At 32.9% G+C, this 24,663-nt stretch overlaps 3 protein-coding genes across 3 annotated transcripts; all 3 read right to left on the reverse strand.

Annotated features, from left to right (window-relative positions):
* Positions 1-919: 919 nt before the first annotated feature.
* Positions 920-6,315, reverse strand: LOC145634542 (mediator of RNA polymerase II transcription subunit 20a-like). Its single transcript, XM_081685965.1, has 6 exons — positions 6,143-6,315; positions 5,287-5,414; positions 5,071-5,213; positions 4,617-4,795; positions 3,905-3,994; positions 920-1,411 (listed from the first exon to the last, which is right to left on the reverse strand). The coding sequence occupies exons 2-6, from the start codon at positions 5,298-5,300 to the stop codon at positions 1,169-1,171; spliced, it is 669 nt and encodes a 222-aa protein (XP_081542091.1). The 5' UTR covers positions 5,301-5,414; positions 6,143-6,315; the 3' UTR covers positions 920-1,168.
* A 4,590-nt stretch (positions 6,316-10,905) lies between these two features.
* LOC145634543 (transcription factor MYB1-like) lies at positions 10,906-12,598 on the reverse strand. Its single transcript, XM_081685966.1, has 3 exons — positions 12,365-12,598; positions 12,038-12,167; positions 10,906-11,515 (listed from the first exon to the last, which is right to left on the reverse strand). The coding sequence occupies exons 1-3, from the start codon at positions 12,495-12,497 to the stop codon at positions 10,906-10,908; spliced, it is 873 nt and encodes a 290-aa protein (XP_081542092.1). The 5' UTR covers positions 12,498-12,598.
* A 5,738-nt stretch (positions 12,599-18,336) lies between these two features.
* Positions 18,337-19,380, reverse strand: LOC145634544 (stress-response A/B barrel domain-containing protein UP3-like). The gene has a single exon (XM_081685967.1). The coding sequence runs from the start codon at positions 19,291-19,293 to the stop codon at positions 18,499-18,501; it is 795 nt and encodes a 264-aa protein (XP_081542093.1). The 5' UTR covers positions 19,294-19,380; the 3' UTR covers positions 18,337-18,498.
* Positions 19,381-24,663: the final 5,283 nt, after the last annotated feature.

The following is a 24,663-nucleotide window of genomic DNA, read 5'->3' on the forward strand; positions in this document are numbered from 1 at the left end:
GTCATCAAGCTCCCACGAGTTCTCATAAATCCATTTATTGCGACGGAACCAGATAAACCAAGCCAAAAAATACTCCGTTGGTAGATCTCCTTGGAGAGATTCTTTGCCCAGCCAAGCAGAATATCACCAAACGAGGTAACATTCCCTACATTTACCGCCTCCCCACAGCCACTCTTTATCCACAGCGGGGCAGCACAAGGGCAAGTAACAATGGCATGGATGATAGTCTCACCCTCGGACATACAGCAGGGGCACTGAGCATCATCAATCAGGTGCCTATACTCAAGGACACTTCGAGTAGGCAAAGAATTAGAGCAACATCTCCAAAGGAAATAAGGAGTACAGGCTATTTATAAACTTATAGAGGAGTACAGGCTATTTATAAACTTATAGAGGATGATGCATTTAACCAACATATATGTGGAAAGCTTATTATATATACCCGGGTATACCGTACATTGATAAGTATCTTGTTCTCATTTTGATGATTATTTATTATTTAATCATCAAATGAAGAGCAAAAACTAATTTTGGGTTATTGGGTGTTCAGTACACCCGAGTGTATATAACAAATTCTAATAAGTAGTATTGGTGAGGTTTTAGCAAACTATTTGAAATTTGAGTACTTAATATAGAAGTAATGATCTTATTTATGGAGAATTTCTTGAGTAAATCAACTATAAAATTGGTTGACGGTTGGAAACCTGATCTTAAGGAGGAAGTCGGGAAGGTGAAAGCCCAAAATTGCAAATGATACAACAAAGAGTCTCCTACACAAAGTAAATGCAATGTTTTTGCTCAAAATTTCAAGGCTCCGCTCTATTATCATTTCATCAGAAATTCATAGCATTCACAAAAATACTTTATCTTACTAGCATACATGCAAAAACTTATATGACAACAATCTGGAGATTGGCACAAGAAAGAAACCCCCTTTTCAATCATCATATAGCATATTCTCACATTTTTGTCTGTTTACCTCCTGAACTCCGGGGGCCTGCATATCTTCATAGTTTCATCAGAATGCAAACCATGAAGTTTGAGGTAAGAAAATAAAAAGTGAGGAATTGCAACGAGCTACGGAGTACAGAAAACTGGATCTAAAGGTGGGGAACCACATCTGCTACAACAATAGTTACAATATAACATGTACAGAATAATAAAGGTTTTAATTTCTGATTGCTTGTGTTGTTTGCACAGTTGCAATCAGTTGCGCCATGACAGTGGCATACTGAACTGCTGTATGTTCAGCGGTATACTGGTCTGTTAAGCCATACTCTCCAAAGTTGGGTTCGATATGAATAAAATGACCTGGTAACAACCTCTTTGACAATGTATCTTTCCAAATATCCACAAAGTCCTGAAGGATTTGCCTGGATTTTTCAATAGAAGAAATTGGAAGATACTCAACCTGTAAAAACAGAGGCAAATGAAGATAGTCAAACAATATGGCAGAGAACAAAAGATCAACATACCTAAAAACCCCAAGTATCACTACATATTCTTCAGCAATCAGTAAACAAACAAATCATTGATAAACTGGTTTATTTCAAGATTTCAAGACATATAAAGTGTGGGGTACCCTGAAAGGCTGAAACCACACTGCAAGTATCATTTCGGATTTTATTTATGTATCTATTTATTCAGAAAGTACAAGAAAAAAAATGAGTGGGTGGGACTTGGAAGTGGAGCAAAACCGCAAAACTTATAAGAAAACTATACAGGTAATTTAGCTAATAAAAAGGGACAACTCAAAAAAAGAAACATAGCCATAAAAGAATGCACAACCCTGGAGGGCGGGGGAACATGTAAATATAATGAAGGACAGCTACAAATTCAATAACCAGGAGCTTACTTTTGAGAAATGAAGAAAAATTTTAAGTATTAAATAAGTTGATTACTTCTGACATTTCCAGGATGATGTGGTAGGATTAAGCTCAAATTGTTCAGAGAAATGGCACACATGACAGGATTCTGAATAACAAAGTGCCTGTAGAAAATACTCAACTGTTTCTGCTTACCCTATTTTTCTTTTTCAGATTCAAGAGAAGAAATTTCAAACAAGATCTTTTCACTGTAGAGAAGCAATATTCACATTCTGTGTGTTGTTCGATTGAAGAAATTCTGTATCTAGTAAAAAATACGAAGTAAAACAAATAGCATGACACTTCATCACAAGTTAAGAAATACTCCCTCCGTTCCTTATCTACATGCCTATTTCCTAATTTTCACGGGAATTAAGGAAATTAGAGATTCCTTAAAACCCATGATTGGGAAGTACAAATGTGCATGTGGGGTTAGAGAGAAATAGAGAAAAAGAAAAGGTAATTGGTAATTATTGAAGAGATAGAAAGTGTTGGAAAATGATGTCAATAGCAAAAAAAAAAAAATAAAAAAAAAAAGAAAATTGATGACAACTCATCAAAAAGTGGGAATATTGTCAAAAAGTACATTCTTTAAATAAAAATAGGCATGTAGTCTTGAAACCCCCAAAAGGAAAGTAGGCATGTTGATAAGGGAGTAAAGGGACGGAGGGAGTATCAGTTTCTGAAAAAAATTAGTTTACTGCACATGACAAAGTGGTTATGTTGGTGTTGTGTATCTGAAGCATTAAGTATCATCTCAGCAGTGATCAAGCAAAGGGAGTATAGTACAGTAAAGCAAAAAATTGTTACTTATCCCACTTACACATTTAGGAAACATACGTAATATTCATCTTGTTTTCCCTCTTTCGGACCTCCTTTGGTAGACGAAAGTCACATGGTTTTATTTAATAGTGAAGAAACATCGTTCAATCTGTGGTTATGTCCTTACCAATTATCCAGCTTTACATATTGGCCCTGTTTGGGAGAAAGCTGAAAGCTGATTGAGTTAGCTGATTTTGACTAGCTGATTTTATTAACTGATTTGACCAACTTATTGTATTAACTGATTATATAAAAGTGTTTGGTAAATAGCTGATAGCTTAAAGGTGATTGAGTATGTGAAATGACCAATAAGCTAATTGTGGGGTAGGTAGTTTAGATAGGATTTTAAATTAAATGAGGTTATAAGTGTCATTTCACAATAATTAATGAATAAGCTAATTGAAAAAGCTCTTAAAATGAGCTTTTTCAAAAAGAGCTTATTTAGTGGAATAAGCTCTTTCAACAAGCTTACTACGAGACACTTGTATTAGCTTGTTTGACTAGTCAATCAGCTAAAGTTAGTCAAGTAAGCTAATATACCCCCCAATAAGCTTACTACCAAACCGGGCCATTGGCTTATTGCACTTTGAGTCTTTGAACCAAAAGTATGATGCCAGTTGCCAGGCACAATCAAAATGATGAACTTATGCCACTTTCCTAGTAAAACTATAAGGTTGTTCCAATTAGCTCATTTTATAAACTTGATTAAGGTCATTTTGCATCTAGAAACCAGTCAAATACAAATGGGAAGACACCCATCTTTGTAAGCAACTCTTCTTTGGTCCCCACAACTACATTTTAAATTATTTCCACTCTTCAAGGTACATACTCCAACATCATTTTCAGTATTCTCACATTCTTTACTTTTGAATAAGTTATTAAACACACCTTCTCAACGTAGTAAAATTTAATTCTCCAACAAGCCCCACTGCCATAATATTTCAAGCATCCTATACAATTCTCCTAAAACTCCACAAGGAAACTTGTATGAAAAAACGGAGGAGAATTTAGTTTACTTGGCTAATAAACAATATCTCACGCACTACCTCTTAGACAATAACAGCTTATCTACAAATGAACAGGAAGCAAGTCATCATAATTACATTTCATAGTCTTTTTTTTTTAAAACACATTACATTTCACAGTCTTAGCATACTGATAATGATTTATCCTGAACAAATCAGATATATTGATTGATTTTTCATGGCAATAAATACCTCCATGACTATTCCTCGCATAGTTTCAGAATGACTAGGAGCAACCTTTCCTACTCTCACTTGGAAGTCCCCAAGCTGGTACTGGATTCCCTGCACACACACAGTAAAAGAGCAAGTTCAGAAGCAGTCAAGACCATTAGATAGAAGAAAAAAGCCAGACAGTTATGTAACACATCAAGCAAATAGATGCATTCTATATGTAACAAACTCCAGTCGACAACATGAGTAAATTGGCCTTAGCCTAGACAACATATACATTTCAAACGAAACAGACAGCACAATTATCAGTGAAGCGATATTTATTAAAATAGATAATTTCTTAAGTTACCATATTTCAGGTAATAAGGTCATATAAATCCTGTAGGTAAGTACAAACCCTGCAAATTTTAATACTACGTACATCAATCTTATAAATTTGTAACAAATATCTAGGGAGAAATAAAAAAAATATAAAAAAAAAAAAAAAAAAAAAAAAAGGCAATACATAGCAATTTCCACCGCATAGGAAATCACATAGTATCTCCATAGCATTAATAGTTAATACTAGTACTCTCCTTAGAATTTACATTTCCACCTAGCCAATGACAAGAATAGTCTTGGTAGAAAACAATAAGGTCAATTACACATTAGTCCATCAATCACAATTTTCATATTTCTTTCAAACAAATTACCACTTTACCAGCACCAATAAGAACAGAATTATGAAGCAAACCTCAAAATTCAAGGACACCCTTGACTTGTATGATTGCAACTTATCCATAATTGTTTGTATACTTAAATCTGCTTCAAGAACAATCCGCTGGCCACGAATTATAAAGTAATATTTGTCGGGTTGATCTGGAATTGAGAAACCAAGATAATCACGGGGATATTCGGCTGCCATCGCCTGATCTGATGGGAAATCAACATGTATTAGATTAAACAAAAATGATAATCTACTTTATGAAAAAATACGGGTAAATACAAGTTAATCTCTAAGATGCACATAATTTGTTTATCACATGGCAATTTTGTAAATAAATCAACAACTTTTTCAGTAAAAGCGGGTCCTACAGTGATGATGACCGGATAAAGTTGTTGATTTATTTACCAAAATGCCATCCCAGAGATTAACTAGGGCTTCGTCAATAAATACTGATTGAAATAAAAAGGGATAACAAATAGACCTCGAGTGATGGGCTTGTAGAAGGTGAGCACAGATTTCCACCTCCCTTCTTTGACACCATTCAAGTTCTCAACACACTGGGAGATTTCATTCATTATTTGAGTGTTCACTGTATTCCCTGCATTGGGGTGCCAATGAAGCACCCTAAAATCGCAGATTTCAGACCAACCCAACTTAAAGAGAGAAGGAATGAATTGAAATGTATATGAACACATACCATTTCACACCCATGGTAAAATGCAAATAGATGGAAGTAAATGCAATCACGAGTGCTTTTCCTTCGAGCACCACAGTTTCACTAAGCAAGCTTCTTGCTCTTGCCTACCCAATACTGAAGTCTGAACTCTGAAACATCAATTCATACCATCCATAAATTGAACAAAAAGATAAGGGGTGCAATCGAATCCTATAGCAACATTAATCCATAGTTCCATGCCACAAAATTCAAACTTGGAACCTCTTTGAATTCGGCATAAGAAACCCCTTAAATTTCAAACAAACAAAAAATGCGCTCAGTACATTTGGAAATAGAGGGTTCACGGCTAGGATGCACAAGTACGAACACGGAGACGATAACACCACAAAAAATCATCAAAAAATAAGGAGATACTGGAAAAGTGTCAAGTGAAAGTACAACATCAAAGAACACACAGAAAATATGGGGTAATTTCATTAGTATTCAATCAATCACTTTAAATTGACATCTAATCAAGATAAAAAATTAAATAGTTTATGACAAAAATCGTCCTTAGAAGAAAATATTCAATGTCATACTTCCATCCTACCATTGAAGGGTAATAAATTAAATCTTGAAACACATAATCAACTAAATTAGACTCAATTATCAAATTAGGCTCCAAAAATCACATGAAATTCTTCTCGCTCAAGAATTTCAACAAAGTTGCTTATGATCTTTCATAACTTCAGTAATTATTGCCAAAAGTTTAATAATCTACCTTAGAAAAACCCTAAATTGACATTATTGACAGTTAAATCAACGAAAAACCCTAGATTGTGAAAGTGATATTCAACGATTAATTAAAACAAAGAAGAAGAAAAAAAAAACATCTCACCTCAAAGCTGTTTTAATTGAGGAGAAATAGTTCAGAAGCGCCTTCAATGGAGATTGGTGAATTTGGAATACGCTTAAACGGAGGAGAGATTGAGGCGTGAGAATACAATGAGTGAATGAGCAAGTTTTTGTGGGTAAAAACAAGTTGATCTTCGCGATAATTCAGTGGTAGTAAAGTTTACCCATGATTAAAATCGAAGTAAAGTTTACTCATAAAGTAGTGGTTTAGTCCAAATTTGCCTAATTCCTCTCCATCCCTTAATTAGATATCTACTTAAGATTAGATGTCATTAAGTAGATATCTAATCCGTTCAAAAAAAAAAAAAAAAGAGTAGACATTTAATTGAGGGACGGAGGGAGTATGGTTTTATAACAATATCAATGGGACTTTCATTAAAGTTTTTGTTCACTTAAAGGTCTGTTCACATTTACTTAATTTCAATTCAATTCAGCTCTAATCAGTTCAGTTCAGTTTATCTCAGTGCAGTTCAACTCCAATCATTTCAGTTTAATTCAGTTTAGCTCCTAATTTTCCTGTTTCATAAAATATTCATTTCAACTCAGCTCAGTTGAGTTCAGTAAATGAAAACAGACCCTTAAGCATGTTTTTTATGAGAATTTATTTTCGCTAAAATGAATTTATTTATGGTGAAAGGAAATTGTTTTTTTTCTTATTGAATATTATTATGGAAATTTGTTAAATCACCTCTCAAAAGTCAAAACATCATATTTAGAATTAACCGCCTGTTTTTTCAATTATTTTACATTACCACCCCTAAAATAAAAATAGTTATATTTCGATACCCATTGTCCCCGACCAATTTTCCGACCTGAGGGAATAATGGGGTTCTTCGAATCTTTATTCAAGAATACCAATTCTCTTTCCTAGGATTAATGTGGTCTTGTCCCGAGGATTGTATCTTGAAACCTAAGCTTTGTGGTTCTACCGTGCTTTCTTTTTACTTGAGTTGTCTATGTTTTAATGTCCGGAAGATACATATCAATATATAACGATTATTTATTAAGTAATGTTATTATTAACCGTTAATTTTTTTCGTTTGGTATGATAATTGCAATTTTAAAGGACAATGAATGTTATTTAACGACTAACGTTATTTTGCTACTATTAATGAATGAATGTTATTTAACGACCTACCACCTACCTACATGGCTACATACACTGATACACTAATACACATGGTTACATACATTTGATATTTTGATCAATGGAATGCCGAATACTTTCTAGTTAGAGGAGATTTACAATATCTAACATATTTGATGTAAAGCGGTGAGACAAAAAAGGAAGTTCCAAATCCAAATAATTGAAAATTTGAAATAAACATATTTTGGCATCTGATCCAGTTGAGCTTGCAATTGTGCAAATAGATATAGATAAAGGAGCATAAATGTGTTATTATTGCTATATATTGACCAGAAAGTTACTTTTTGAGTCTTAGGCCCTGTTTGATTCACCTTAAAAAAATAATATTAAGTAAAAAATAATTTCAGTTCAGTAAAATTAATTTCAGTTCAGTAAAAATAAGTTCAGTTCAGTAAAATTTAGTTTTCTTAAAGAAGAATTATAATAGAAAATCAGTAAAAAAAAAAATTCAGTTCAATAAAAATAATTTAAGTTCTGTAAAAATAATTTAAGTTCAGTAAAATTAAGTTCAGTTCAGTAAAAATAAGGTCAGTTTAGTAAAAATAATTTCATTTCAGCAAAATTAAGGTGAATCAAACAGGGCCTTATTCTGTGCATGCCACCAACAAGGCAACAAAGAAGGAATTTTGCAACTATTTCGAATGTCGATCTTCAATTTCACTACGGTTTAGATACTTTGAGCCTATTCTAGTGGGTATTAGCGGTTGTCGTCGGTTTATAGTATTAGTATTCGAGATATTACAACATAATTTTAACGATTATACTTTGTCAAACACTGCTCACTTACGTTTGAGAATTATACCACTTATGTACCACTATGTTGTCATATGCTTTTCAACTACCCATCTGTTTTTAATACTTGTTCCATTTTTAATTTTCAGTTGTTTTTGAATATTTGTTCCATTTTCTTATTTGTAAAGCTTATATAATATTTAATTAATTTTTCTCACCTAGTGAACCCACAATAAGGGTCTGTTCATATTTACTTAATTTCAGTTCAGTTCAGCTCCAATCAGTTCAGTTCCGTTTAGCTCCTAATTTCCCTCTCTCACAAAATATTCATTTTAGCTCAATTCAGTTCAGTTCAACTCCAATCAGTTCAGTTCAACTCCAATCAGTTCAGTTCAGTTCAACTCAGTAAATGTGAACAGACCCTAAATCATATTTTATTAATTTCATATTCTCTATCCTCTAATTCTCTCCACTACTTTTGCTTTTTACCAATTTTTATTCTTTTATCTATCCTATTATCTCTATATTTTATTATTTTCTCCAATTTCTCCTAAAACACTACACATGGAGAAATAGAGCAAGTATTTAAAAACGGATGGAGTATTAAGTAGTGTTTTCTGTTTTGACCAAATCAAAACACTAACTGCTACCTATAACAGGTCAATATTTGCTAAAACTACTTTGAAATTATACTAGTTTTATATTTTAGTGCAGCGTAAGGGTAAGCAAGTAACATAGGTACAAGTAGGGGTGAAAGTTTGGTTCGTCGTGTGTTTTATAGCTCTAACCAAAACCAAACCACATTAATTCGGTTTTGGGATTTTTCAAACCACACCGCACTATATTACCATTGAAACCGAACCAAACCAAATCGTTTTAAAATCGATTTTTCAAAAGAAAACCAAATCACACCGAAATATTTCATCCTCTTCCTTTTTGTTCCATCTAGGTCATTCACTCCAACACCGGCCACATTCTAGGACATAAATAAAAACGCAAGTATTATTATTTTTTGACTTTATATATGTAGGGTAGAAATTAGTTTTGGGTTAGGTTATAATATGAATACGGGCCATAATTCGGTTTGGATTTCAGTTTTTGGTTTTGGAAATCTTAAAACCGAAACCAAACCATATTAATTCGGTTTTGGGATTTCTCAAACCGCATCGAACCATATTAGAAAAAAACTGCACCACATTTCTAATTCGGTTTTAATTTTTAAAGAGCATTAGTTTCACCACAAGGTACAAGCTAGGCCATAAAGTAAGGCCAACACCAAGTCCTTTTTATAGCAATAAGCCAAATAATGTCTTAATGGCCTTCAAGATAATTGTTGTTTTAAATAGCAATAATGTCTTAATGGCCTTGAAGATAATAGTTGTTTAAAATGTGCAAGATTCGAAGATCATAATCAAATACAAGTAGATTATATTCTAGATTTCAAACCTATTCAACTAATCAATATGCCATTTTTGGTTCCTAGCTCATGTGCAACTGCATGAATTATTTTTACTACGGAGTACAACTTGAAGTTTGATTTATTTTTTTCTCAACCAATAAAGTAACCCTACTTTTAGGTTACAAGCGTATACGGTAAAAATTTCACATAGTTGTGTGGAATATTATGCCTTACAAGTTTTTACTGGCTAATGCATGAATTTAGCTTATAATAGCTAATGACTTTACATGTATTTTTTTTTCGCAAAATCTTCTTTTTACATACTATGGAGTACTTCAGATTTCAATCAATTTGGATTTTTCCACATTATCTTGGTACCCTTTTATTTTTAGGGGATTATCTTGATACTTTAAACTACTTATTAAGCATATTTATGTTCTTTTTAAAAAGGGTAAGGAAAAATTAAAGAACCACAAGAAAACCCTCTTGAATGGAAAAATCCTACTGTATTCTAAAATTGATTAAAAAATGAGATTATATATGATGGATCAAATTAAAACTTGTAGTTGCTCTTTTAAGTTTCATGTCGTAGACGAAATAAATTGATGTAAATTAATTTTGTAGATGAATAATTGTAAAAAGCAGATGCTTCATTATAATTTTTTGTAAATAACAATATCATCAATGCCATCATGATATATATTTTACAAACATTCAAACATTGTTTGATCTAGTACTAAAGTACTAACTTATAAAACTTTATGTATGCAATTTATGAATTATTACAAACCTATACATAATGTTGGCTAATTCAATTAACTAAAATGCATCATGTACACTAGAGCATAACAACTAGTGCACACTTGAATTACCTCTAGTGTATAAAAATATCAAAATAACCGTACATCGCATATACCAAACCATGACTTCTAGTGATGAAATATACCTTTTAAAGGATGGATAGAGTCTCTCTAATTTTGTCTAAACCAATGGTTGGTCGCGCGGTAGGGACATAAAGCCTAGGCCAATACCAAGGCCATATCTTTATGTCACATAAGTAGCTTATATTATTTAAAAGTGTTACCAATATCCGTATTAAATATTGAGATGATACTCAAGTGGTGATCATGACCACTCCAAATTATATTCTTTCACTCGGCATTTTGCAAGCAACTTTAATTTTGTAACAATAAATTAATAAACTATCGAAGACATAAATAGAAAGACCAAGATATTATTCAAGCATATTGTAACAAAACTTTATAAAATTCTATGAATCAAGTTATATATAGCACACATATATATTCTCTCAATGTTCATGATTTACCTTTGTACTCAAGTGCAAGAAACAGTCAGAATATCTTTAAAGAGAATGAAAATGTTGAAAAGTAAGAATAAAACTACTATTTTAGGAAAGAGTCCAAAAACATGTACTCATAGTAGTTAACTTATCTAGTTACATAACTTGTTATTGATTTCCAAGCCAATCTTCAAGCAATTCTTGAGACAACACAAAAGGCTCTTCAGGAGAACTAGGTGATAAATCACTAGCAACTTTGCTAGACTCATTACTTAGCTCACAAATATCCGAAAAATCGGATTTTAGAAGCTCCGAAATTAGATTAAATTCTCCCATGTTAGACACATCCATCATTAAATCCGATGGCATTTTGTACTCTTCATCTAATAGTCTTGGTGAAGAAATATTATGATCAACCCAAAAATTTTCCACATTGTAATTCATTGAGCTTGTTTGTTGATCAACCGCGACATTAGTAGTTTTGTTAGCACGTATGATCTTCTGTTGTGGTTGAGGGTTGATGAAGACTTTGGTGCACCGGACTGCCTTGGTTCGGACTACATTGGACTCAATGGTTTGTGTAGATATTTTAGGTACGTCGTCTATGGTTGGTAATAGCTTCTTCTTGTTCTTCACATCATTTCGAGGTTTTTTTAGATTGTGGTTTGCGGTTTGATTAGTATTGTGTTGATTCAATCGCTTGCTCAAACTGGTATTCCAATAATTCTTGATTTCATTGTCTGTTCGACCTGGTAATCTTCCGGCAATCAATGACCACCTACAACATACATATTAGAGGGGTAATTAGATTGAACACTTGTTTTTGGTATAAAATTGAACAATTAAAATATACTGTTTTTCACAAATTCTACTTCATCCTTCGTTATATATTATGTGCAACTTTTAAATTTTTTAGATCTCACAAATATATAATACCTAAAAGTTGTATATAATATGTAACAGAGGTAGTACAGTAAAAATCCTAACCTAATAACTTGGATCACGCAAGCTTTCTTAAATAACAAATTTATGAATTATGAGATAAGTTATTAGGGTTTAGTCTCGACAGAAGATTTTTTTTTTTTTTTTTTAAATAAAACTTTAGATTATTCTTCCTTAGTTTGCATATACAAAAAACACAAATTGATCTCTATATCAACATTTCTTAATTGAGATTAGAATTAAGGATCGACTAGATTATTGTAGGTGATATTTATATTATATTATGTAATAAGCAAGTAGTTTTTTTAAATAATTGGAAGCAAATTGAAGAGAAAATAATGTGTAAAATTGTATGTACCTATTTCCTAAAAGTTTATGGAGTCTTATGATGAGTTCTTCCTCATCAGGGGAGATGTTGCCTCTCTTAATACCCGGCCTTAGATAGTTCAACCAACGCAATCGACAACTCTTCCCACATCGCTTCAAACCTATCAAATTACATCATATATAAATAAAATTTAGTATCATTATTTTTTTTATATATATATGAAGGTAAGAAGAAAAAGGACAGAATTTGGAACCCCTTCTCATGAAGGGAATTCCTAATGCATCGAACAATTATACAACTTACAAGAAATACAAATTATGATTCATATATATGATTTAATAAATTCGATCTTCTTACCTGCCCTTTTGGGAAGATTTCTCCACCTTCCTTCGCCGTGTGTCTTAATATACTCACTCAAAATATTGTCCTCCATCGCGGTCCAAGATCCCTTATTCATCCCTTCTTTTGCACAACACGGACTCCTCCCCATCTCTGATTCCCTCACACGTCGTGTATGTATGTGCACCCGTGTATTAAATCTTTTTCGCGAAGAAAAAGAACTAGATCGAGGGAGAATAACGTCGGAATAGTCTCTTTCATTCAATAATATTCTCTCTAGAAACTAATATGAGCTAGAAAGCAAACAAGAAAAAGGTATATGATATGGTATGACATTTTTGCATCCCTTACTTTGTCTTGAAGAAGTGTAGTTTATATTGAGTTAATTTGCGTACGTATGTAGCACTTTTGTGCAAAATTTCAAAGCCCAAAGAAATTATCACACTACCTTAATAAGATGCATTATGCATGGACCACAAAGACTATACCTAATCAAAAATTAACACGATTTGTGAGTATTTGAAAATGAAATTAGCATTAATTAGAAACTGTAGTTGCCTAGTTACTTAATATATGACATAGCATTAATTTGTACGACAAATGGAACTTCTTGCATTACATGTGCAAGAGACGAGACTATTTATAATATTGGGTTTTTATATTAGCCGTCAAATTAATTTATGTACTTCCTCCGTTTTCAATTAGTTGACATCTTGACACGTTGTTTATATCACGTTTGTCTATTTATAAATTTAACCGTTAAATATCTTTAATTATTAATAAGTAAGGGAAAAAAAAATTTAAGATATACATGGAAAGAATTCTAACGAGATTTCAAATAAATATGTTTTTTCACAGTAGAGCTTGTAATAAGTTTTAAAAATCAACATGTGACAAAAGTATCTTTCATTTTATCGATTTAGCACGACCTATTGATTTGGGCACCCTATAAAAGTAGAAATGAGGGGTGAAAGAAAAAGAAGGGTTATTAAGTTTTCGTAATTAATGGGAGAGATATAGACGGATGTAGTGTAAATTATTGGAGTAAGCTCTACCAAATTTGTATCATTTCTTCATCAGCCTATTATGAAAAATTACCAAAATAATCTGTATGAAATTTTACTCAGGTATGAGTTACGTGAATGAAAACAATTGAAAGTACAGAGATGTTTGGTACTTTGGTGCATCGACTGAGTGACTGAACAGGGGTCTCGTAGAACATATGACATGTTTGGTGGCCGTTTCTGGGCTTGGGGCGTTGCCGCGTTGGGCAGCCTTATAAATATATTATAATTGAAGGTGATAATCTTTTAGCTATTAATTTCGTTAAAAGCATTTGGTTAACACCATAGCAAATTGATCATGTTGTTAAAGACATTTGTTCTCTTCTTGGCAAATTCGATAACTGGAGCATTGTCATATCTTCGGGAGGCAATTCAAGCAGCGGACTGGATAGCAAATGTTGGTCATTTAGTTAGTGATAGTATGAATATTGTTTTTTGTAATAATGAGTAAATACAAGTTGATATCAGATATCAACAAAACTTGTTAATATCAAGGCTAATTTTGTAAATTTAGCTACCACACCAAGGGTAATATTGTAATTTTAGCAACCACACCCCTTTTCTCTCCCCTCTGTCACCACCGTGCAACCTCTACTACCACCCACAACACCACCTTTACCATCACGAATCGACTCATGCCAACCACCAATCGACCCCAGCCGACCACCACACGGTCGCCGCACCACCACTAGCTACCACCCACATCACCACCTTTAGCTTCACTAGCCTTTACGAATCGACCCAAGCCAACCACCACAGGCCGCTACACCAACATTCGACCGCCGCAACACCACTAGTACGAGCAAATCCCTTTCCCTAAAGGGTTTGTATGGCCCCAATTTTCATAAATTGCTATTAGGGTATCGTTTTTTTGGCCGGCCGACGGGCCGGTGTAGATCCGCGTATGTGGTCGACCTTGGGCATGGGAATGGAGGAGAGAGAAGGAAGTAGTGGCCATGGGAATGGAGGAGAGAGAAAGAAAAATTGGTCATGTGAGGGGAGGAGAGAGAAAACTGGTGATATTAACAAAAGTTTGTTGATATCAGATATCAATTGGGTCTGGGTCTGGCTCTGTAATAATTGTTCTTTATTTCCCTTCCTTTCTTCCAACACATTAGGAATTCCCCGTAAGAGGAGGGTTTCCTAGTTTTTTTTTTCTTACCATTGTAATAATAATAATAACAATAATAATAATAATAATAATAATAATAATAATAATAATAATAAAGAGTATATTCAAGTACTTCTAAAAATTTAAAAAGTTGATATTATGAAAATAAATATCTAACATTACAAGTAACAATCTACATAAATACATACTTCGTAATAAAGTATATAATTGTACTCTACATAAATTTGCTCTTATTTTTTATAGTTCTCTTTGCTCGTTTTGTTGAACATAAAGAACTAAAATTTCGTAAAAGTATTAAGTTTTCTCAAGTATACTCATTTCTAAAGCGGAAAATTCTGTTTGATTGAAAATTCACTTATTCTGTTATTCATATTTCATATGGACTTCGGTAACCAACTTCGTCTACTACGTTTTTTTACAAAAAGTTGATCGTCCTCAAGTAGTGCAACTTTTCATAAATTTGCCAACAAAATAATGTCATATTGCACTCTTCAACTTGATATGAATATCTACTTTTCTCAAATTTTGTCATCAATCAAACAAGTAGTTAAGTCAAGTACCATTGTACCAAGTACTTGACTCGATCACCTATTGATGAGAATTATCATAGATTTCACCTCTCATAGGGAAATTGATTTTGACACATCCTTAATTGATTTTGGCACAACCCTATATGAGAGCACAGATTTCTATATGACGATAGTAAAATTAATTTGGATGTAATTAGCAAGGAAATTAACGATCATAATTTTTTTTTTTTTGAAAGGAATGATAGCAAGGAAATTAACGATCATAATTAATTCAAGGTAATGTCATTTCATCTCCGAACTTTGAAACTCGTATCATAAATTTTCATTCCCACTCATACAACACCACTAGAAATTTGATACATTATTAAAAAAAGGGAGAAAATTAGGAGTCAAATATAAATTAAATTCTAATAAAACATGAGCCTATTATTGTAGCTAATAAAAACATGGCAAAATAAGGTTATATGTACGGACCACATACAACAATTGTATGTGTAGCCTTTCACCACCCGATACTAGTCCCCCCACATGTGATAATCGGGGATAATGAAATTTGCGAAGAAAGTGAGATACTAGAGGATAATCAAGCATTACCATGAATCTTGGTAAATAACTTTTCTCACTTGTATAAATCTCAAAGTAATCAAAGAGAGGGTTAACTGCTTGAGAAAAGGACATACGTCCTAACCAATTCCTAATTTAGAAAGTTTATATTTATGTGAATTATGTCATCTAATTTAAACCAATGTGATCCCAACACATACTTAATACTACGAAATATTCAAACAAAAGTAGGCCTAAGATAATTAGGGAGTGTTCAACACTTTTCACAAGAGCGTTGACGAAAAAAAGTGCCGGGAATTGTTTATACAAGAACTTTGTTGTCATACGAAGTACTCGTAATTGTTTTGAGTGCAAAGTTACACCAAGCAAAATCTTTTTACAGTAGAAGAATTTTTGTGCCATCAGCGAAATTTATTAGTTCTTGAAACTAGTAACTTTGACTTACTGCGATTTGCTAAGTTGGCATCACCAATCTAGTCGGGGCTTAATAATGTTTATTAGCATAGGCGAGTGCATATTAGGCTATTAGCAGCTTGCAAGTGTCAAACAGGCTAAAATGAAGTTCGAGAATTTACTCGTTCTAGTTAAACCTAATCATCCTAGTGCAATACCATAACGCTAATGGCACTTACAAAGCCAGCAGAGATGATTGCCATCCCTGATGTAATTATGTGAAGTGCAGCAAAGTACCAGTCACCAGACATTAACACATCAGTACTAGAGGAAACACAAAATAACGATGGAGCCAGTGATGTGAAAGCTTTCATTGACAGTCAATCACACAAAGTGCAGCGCATGCAAACATGACCTTCTACTTAAACAAACAGAGTTACAGACAACCACCTACGAAAACACTAAGTAGAAAAGAGTTCACAAGAAACCAATGTAGATAGCAAGAGTATTGACTATTGACACTCGTTCTTGGCAACTCTTCCCACTTTCTGTTGCGTACTCTCTGATGGTGATGCGCACATTGCAAAAAAGTAATACCTAGTAAAGGTAAGGACCAGTACAGAACAAGTGAACAACCATATGAGACGAAAAAGATCTTGAATGGTGTTAGTCATTGGACCAATTTAATGTTTCATGGGGCCCTAGATGGTAGCCAAACGCTACTCACAATATAAACAGAACACGGAGCCAGCAATGAAGCTAATAGCATCCTCTCCAAATTGTTAAGTGATTAGAAAGGGTGATGATTTTCATTTTGATCGTTTGAGTGATTTGAAAGGATGATGATTTTCATTTTGATTGTTCATTTTCTCTTTCAGCTAATGTCCTACATAAAATATTATTGAAGCCACAGACAACCTCAATGCTTTAGTTAAGGTTCTTGCCATACGATTTAAGTCTGAAAGGCCTGCAATATAACCCTCTTGATTTCAAATATCTAAGCATTAGCAAAACATCACTTTTTGAATTAACCCCATGATCCTCAGATTTCAACTTTAAAGCTTATCAACCACATTTGACTCCAAATAAGACATTGTTTTAGCTCACTTGTGAGTTGGGACATTCAAGAATTATTTCTCAGTTAGATTAAAATTGGTAAAAGATAGGGTGAATGTATCAGAATAACTCATGCAAAACACTTATTTATTCAAGTGAATACAACACATAATTTATTCAAGCAACGGCCTTATCCTACCCAGATAGCCATTAACCTTGCCATTCGCCACAGTTGAAGACACGGTTAGCAGCATGATTATAAACCTTAAGCTATTGCAGCAATAAAACAGCAATAACAATTAAGGAGTATTACATAATCTAACAATGTAGTCTCACCTCTCAATGCAAACTCATGATGTGTGTTACGTAGTAGGTAGCAAAAACAATTCTATATCATAATTCCCATAATTAAGCACAACTTTGCTGAATACTCAACAAACTAACCATCAAATTTAGATTGAGGGTCCATGAATATATTCATAACCCAATGTTAGGTTTCATTCACTTAATAGATTCACATTAATCAACAAGCCATTAATTACCCAAATAAACTATATAAGGTTAGGGTGCTAATAATATACATCATCAACATAATATGATCATGAAATCATAAATCATGGTCAATGTGTATAATTTACAATCAATATTTAGCTCCAAATGAGACATCATTTTTAGCTCACTAGGAACATTCAAGAATTACTCCTCATTCAGTCTTATATTCGTTAAAGATAGGCTTGGTGATAGTATCAGAAAAATACGATTATAAGCAAAACACAGATTGGTGTTTATTCAAGTTAATCCAACGCCTAATTTCCTTCAGCCAAATCCGACTCAAATTGTTATTTAGCATTACCATTAGCCATGGTCTGATCACTCCGATGGTCGAAAGGGAGGTAAGCAGAACAATTTAAGCAGTTATTAATTTTAACATAGAACAACAACAATAACAAATTAACAATCAGAAACTAAAATTAAACCTCTTCAATCCCCTTCTCAAACTCCAACATTGAATCACTAACAATTTAACCCCTCTCTTCAAAGGCTCAAATGCAAACCCAATAACTCATTGTAGTTTGTAGGATTAAATTCTAAAACAGCTATAAACAAGTCAATTGCAAGAACAAATCAATCAATCAAAGCCTTAATCCCATAAATGGGGTCGGCTACATGGACCAAATTTGATTATTACGTGTATTCATCCACAAAAATCTTTCTCCTCCATCCTTTAGGATAATTGCACGAACAAATCAATATGATAATTCCCATCATTAATTAGCCATCAAATTTGGATTATCCAATGTCTTATTCACTTAACAAAATCACATTAACCAACAAGTATGCTACCAATACATGATCAAATTGATGATTATTAATCCCATACAACAAACAATGAAACTACAAGATGATCATGAATCAAAGACTAGCGGATTGTTTCGAAGGAACAACATAATCAACAATAACAAGAGAATCAACAGAATCCCTAACCTTATGCTTCTCATTAGAAGGATCAGAATCAGCATCATGAGAATCCAAATCAGCAACCCCACCAAAAACCCCAATTGAGCAAATCTCAAACCCTTTAGCTCTCGCCGGCGAAAAATTCTCCCCAACAGAAGACTGCTCAATCCCCTTAATCTTCCCCTTCAATCTCCCAATCATTTCAACAACTTCCCCCTTCTTCTCCTCCTCAACCCCTTCTTTAAGCTTAATCAACTGAACTCTAATGGCGGAACCAGGCTTAACCCCAACCGGACCCTCGAGATTCTCGGCGACCCAATCGACGGCCATGAGATCGTCGCAAATGGGCAAAACGCTGGTTCGAACAACGGAGAGATGATCAGGGTGAGCGGAGTAGTCGGCGAGATCTTGTTTAGAGCGGTAACGAGAGTGGAGGATGTGGGTGAAGGAGAGGGAGGAGGAGCGGTTGCGGTGGAGTTTACCGGCGGAGAGATGGAGGACTTGTGGGAGGGTTGAGAGGGAGTTGAGACCGTTTAGCATGGCGGAGAGTTGGGTGGTGTCTGCGGTGGGTTTGACGTTGAAGAGGACGATGTGTTCGATGGTTGTGGTGGTGGTGGACATTGTGGCGCGGGTTGTGAAGGTGGTGCGGGTGGTGGTGGGGAGGGAGATGCGGCGGAGGAGAGGGTGGCGAGTGGTGGCGAAGTGGGTGGTGGGAGTGGTGAAGAGTGGGCGAGTTGTTGCGCTTAGCATTTCGGGTTTGGGGTTATTGAGTTTGAGTGAGGGAGTGAGTTGGTGAGGCTGAGTGTGACGGTGTGAGTGGGGGATTTTATTTGTTTGTTTACATTTATTGCACGAAAAATACAAGATACGAGTATTGGTTGCATTAAAATTTGGTCAAATTACCAATTACTCCGTACTCCATTAGGAGAAAGTATTGTCCACAATTAGATAGGGACAACGAAGGTTCATACCTACGTTGAAAAAAAAAATCGCTAAGTGTTAGAAAAACGTCATTTGATATTTTAATTATGTTATTTTAAGTTTGGTTTTGTTATAATAAATTTAATACTGTTATATGTTTCTTCAATATTGTTTTCGAGGTGTCATTTTACTCTTTTCAGTATTACTTATATATTAAAAGGCTAAGTGTTTGTATTAGAAGTAAAGTGTAATATTTGTCTACTTTTATCGCATAAGGGAAATTTGTTATTAAGGAAGACAATATTGTTATTATAAATTAAAAACTGTGAACCTGCGAGATTTGGTATCAGAGCCATACAGTTAAAAGTTAAATTAAGTTGTCAATCTAATTAATAATTAGGTAAAACTGGAGAATAAGACCTTCTCTGAGTGTAAGAAACCTAATTTTGAGCACTATTATCATATTTCTGATAATACTAGTAAGTAATTTTGGCCCAGTCCTTAATTATATAGTAGATCAAATTGGTGAATTAAGATCGGAAGTTGATAACATACATGCTCGTTGTATTAATATCGAAAATAAGATATCAATAACCACAACCGATATTAATAAAAAAAGTAAGCGATCTAAAAGAACAGGTTAAACAAGTTCAACTTGCTTTAACAAACAAAATTAGGTATCAATTCGGAAAAGAAGTATCATCTAATAAAGAGAAAATTGTCCCGTATAAATATAAGTATCATTTTCAAAATTTAGATAAAATAAAAAGTTTACCGTAGCACTCCCTAAAAGACTTACTAGTAACCAAGAAAAGAATAAAGAAACTAAAGATGAGCCCTCATCTTCGGGAGAAAAAGCTTAAGGAATTACAAGCCCTATTCGATAGGGAAGAAGACCCTAATAAGTTTAACAAAATCATGAACTTAATTTCTCAATAAAGGATTGATTTTGATAATGAAATAGAGGGAAATAATTATGTTACTTTAGAGTAAGATTTATATCAACAAATGGGATTAATGAAGTTAAATGATAATAGTAATGGATAATAATGATGTTGGAGAAGAAATTATTAATGAAAACATTAACGTAAATAATGTTATCCAAAGACCTAGGTATCAAGGAGAAGGAAGTTGCACACGGCCAAGATACATACCATGGAAGACTAGCCGATTTAGCGTCAAGGTTATGCCTAATCATATACCTAAACAAGAAGAAGTGACTCTTGAACTTATAAGTCAAACTAGTTATAAGCTTAAATTAGATGGTATAAGAGATAGACAAGATGTTTTAGATCAGTGGAAAAAGAGTATGAGTAGTGTACTTAATTAAAACACTAAATGGACTTCAGAAAATTTCTTAAATTATATCAAACATAGTCTCTATGGTTGTGTAGAAGACTGGTACGATGGAATAGATGAAGAAGTCAAAACTGCATTAAGAGTGAATCACCTACTAGAATGTTCAGGCAGTTATGTCAATACATTGAGTTAGAATTCATTGGTCCTAGAGCCGATCCTAATGAAAAACAAATGGAATATCAAAGGAAGTTAAGTAATTTGTCCATATGTAATATGAAATATGTTGATAATTACATTATGGAATTTGAAACATATTATAATAAAATTGGTGAAAATGAAACAAATCTTGGAATGTTCTACGATAAATTATCAAGTCCCATTAATGAAGAAATTAGTGAAAAATATCAAGAATTGAGAGAGAAATTCTTAGCTAGGGATACCCTAGGTAATAGAATTGTTTTTCTAAGAAAATGGATTGACGAAAAGAAATATAGAGAAGTTGCTGGAACTCAACAAATAAAAAGACAATTTCTCACTTTTTGGGATTTCCCAAATAACTATGGATGTGAAAGAAAAAACTATAATAAGAGAAAGAATTATAAGAAAAATAAATTTGACATATCAAGAGGAGAAACCTATAAGAAAAAATACTATAAACATAAATATAGAAAACCAAGTAGGTTTTTCAGAAAGGCAACATACATATTGCCCTGAGGAAAAAAAAAAAAAAAAAAAAAAAAAAAAAAAAAAAAAAAAAAAAAAACATGCAAGTGTTGGTCTTGTGGAGAATTAGGACATTATGCTAATGAATGTAAGAAAGCTAATCATAAACTAATGGAAGCTTTAGGAAGTTAGGATTACATAGAAATACCAGAAGACGAGGCATTAGAATTGGCTTTGAGCAATAATAAAGGAATTGTAGAAATCATAGAAGAGGAAAAAGAGTATAATGAAGAACCTAAAATTAGTGATGAGTTTGAAGATGAAAATTATGAAGAAATAAATAATATGATGGAAGGAGAAGAGTTAGAAAATTCATAATCAGGTGACAATGAGGAAGATAAAAGCAAAATGACTATAGGTCAACTAAAAAGAGCTAAGTATTCATTTGAAGATAATGACCTAGATCAAGTAAATAAACAAAGAAAGCTGAAATTTTCCCCAGATTACTAAGGATAAAATATTAAAAACTTCTTTCTTTAAAACTATGCATGCGAAGAAATGGAAGGAAGCATAGTAATCAAAGATTGTGAACAAAAGGAAACCGAAATTAATGTCATAAATTGGAAAAGTATTAAAAAAACATAAAGAAAAAGAAAATTATAGCTATGTTTGTAATGGTGCAGTACAAGTATACACAACTCCTTTGCAAGATTTTGGCAAGGATGTTAAATGCTTGAGTTTTATTTGTGATATTAGACATAAAGAATTTTATGATCAAATAATTAGTGGTATCACATGTAACTTAAGTCAAGGAACAGTAAGCTATATATGTGAACCAAGATATTATGTGAGCTTAGAGGATTCATTTATTTGCATCAAAGTTTTTAGCTATCAAGCTATTAACAGAAGGAGTGAAAATGCATAAGGAACACGACCCATACAATTAAGATGGAAGGTGGTTTATACGTTAGTAAACACTATAGACTCATCTTTTAAGAAACAAATAGTCGATGCTCAGAAATATGAGCAAGGAGGAGGTCCTAAGAAGAAAATTACACCGATAAAAGTAAATCCTAATGAAATTGAAAAAACTTGGGAGGAATTCTTTATAAACCCTGCAGTTAGCAATAGATCGAGTAAAATGTTAATTGATGTATCAGGATTACTTCATATTGGAATTACTACAAAACCTAAAATACAAAGTAATATGAGTCTTAGCACACCAAGTCCAAGCATACAAAATTCAACAATAATAAGAATGAAAAAACAAGGTGAGGAAAAGCCAGAAGAGGATGAAGAAGAAATATTAGTTCTACTAAAGAAACTAAATGAAAAATATGAAATTAAAAAAGCCTTAAAACAACCGGCAAGGCACAACATTGATATGGGGTCATATTCTAATTTAGAGTTAAATGAAGATCCAAAATCCTACTGATAAAAGAAAGGTAATTGGATATAAAACCAAAACTATGAGTGAACCAGTATATGAAGATGAAGTTAATATGAAAATGGAAGCTTGTAATGAAATATCTAGTACTAATCTTAATGGCATTTATATTCTAAATTGATATATGCATTGAGGATTATAATAAATACTACCTCCGTTTCTTTTTAGTTGACATGTATTCCTTTTTAAGAAGTTTTTTTTTTAGTTGACATTTGGGGTAAATTTTTTACCTTGCATTTACAAGCTACCCCACTTGCTTTTTCATTCTCTCTCACTCTCTCTCCTCTCCTTAATATGTGTGTCTACATAAAACGCGTCAACTAAATAGAAACGGAGGAAGTATAAATTATGTGCATATATTGATAGTGATTGTTCTACATGTTTTGGAAAGAGGTCATTATTTCCAAAATTCTTGTAAAACAAGGCTAAAAATCCTATGCAAGTGTCATGATGCATACAGAGATAATCAAAGAATTACCAATAGAAATTGGAGGAGTTCAATGTGTGATTCCTATTTTATGGGCAACTAATCAGCCTAGTCATGATATGATAATAGGAAATAATTTTCTAAGATTATACTCTCCATGCACTCAAACCATATATCAAATAATCTTTAATATTAATGGTCATTCGGTTCTTATACAAAAATTAACAAAGGCTTATGCTCATCAAACTATGGAATTTACGCGCAGCCAGCGTAGTGATAGAGTTACACCTACACAACGAGAGGTTGTACTTAGAATTTTTGAGTGTAATTCATCATTAATAGATCAGATAAATAAGAAGCAAGAAAAATTATGTGAAAAACTATATTCAACAAATCTATTAGAACATTGAGAAAAGGATAAGGCATTTGCTAAGATAATTCTAACAAATCATAATAAGATTATTAGAGTAAGACAAATGGTCTATACCTACCAAGATATACAAGAATTTGATGAACAAATAAAAGAACTGTTGAATAAAAAGCTAATTAGGAATAGCCAGAGTCCTCATAATAGTCCAAAATTCATGGTAAGAAATCATGTAGAAGAAAAGAGAGGTAAGACTAGAATGGTCATTAATTATAAACAACTAAATGATAATATTGTTTTTGATGGCTATTACATTCCTAATAAAACTGTGTTATTTAATAGAATACAAGGAGTCACATGGTTTTCTAAGATGGATTGTAATAGTGGTTATTGGCAAATTAAATTGGAAGAAGAGAGTATTCCATTAACTGCATTTAGTGCCCCTCAAAGGCATTATGAATGGTTAGTAATGCCTTTTAGATTAAAAATTGTTCCACAAATATTTCAGATAAGAATGGATGATATTTTTAGAGAACTTAATCATTGTTGTTTGGTCTATATAGATGATATCCTAATATTCTCAAAAGATTTAGAACAACATAAGAATGATCTTAATGCAGCAACTCAAAAATGTGAAGAGCATGATATAATCCTTGGAAAGGATAAACTTATAGTCTAGTAATTACAAGGACAACATGAGCTAAATTAATTACAGGGACATATATGGCACCACAAGAATATATATATCCCTGTAATAAAACTCAATACTATACTTATTAACTTAATTTTCTATCTGATAATTACAATAATCAATATTATTACGGAGTATTAAAATTCAAAGGCAAGAAGTGTCATATCGTCACGTGTCACTTTCTTCTTCTTATTTAGACACGTCATCGATTAAACTGCCACATAATATAATGGATTACATGTACATGTTAAATATGTGTCAATAAATTGTATGATAAATTAATTGATTGTATTTAAAATAAATTG

The sequence above is a fragment of the Chenopodium album genome, chromosome 6 (assembly GCF_948465745.1).
Source record: "Chenopodium album chromosome 6, dcCheAlbu1.1, whole genome shotgun sequence".
In the NCBI taxonomy this organism is placed as follows: domain Eukaryota; kingdom Viridiplantae; phylum Streptophyta; class Magnoliopsida; order Caryophyllales; family Amaranthaceae; genus Chenopodium; species Chenopodium album.

Excerpts from the sequence above, each read along its gene's own strand:
- LOC145634542 (XM_081685965.1), bottom strand. Across the intron at positions 4,796-5,070 it reads CTACAAGCCCATCACTCGAG|ATCAGGCGATGGCAGCCGAA; the intron begins GTCTATTTGTTA and ends ATTTCCCATCAG. Across the intron at positions 1,412-3,904 it reads TGCGAGGAATAGTCATGGAG|GTTGAGTATCTTCCAATTTC; the intron begins GTATTTATTGCC and ends CTGTTTTTACAG.
- LOC145634543 (XM_081685966.1), bottom strand. The coding sequence starts at position 12,497 with ATGGGGAGGAGTCCGTGTTGTGCAAAAGAAGGGATGAATAAGGGATCT. Across the intron at positions 12,168-12,364 it reads AAATCTTCCCAAAAGGGCAG|GTTTGAAGCGATGTGGGAAG; the intron begins GTAAGAAGATCG and ends GTAATTTGATAG. Across the intron at positions 11,516-12,037 it reads CATAAACTTTTAGGAAATAG|GTGGTCATTGATTGCCGGAA; the intron begins GTACATACAATT and ends TGTATGTTGTAG.
- LOC145634544 (XM_081685967.1), bottom strand. The coding sequence starts at position 19,293 with ATGCTAAGCGCAACAACTCGCCCACTCTTCACCACTCCCACCACCCAC.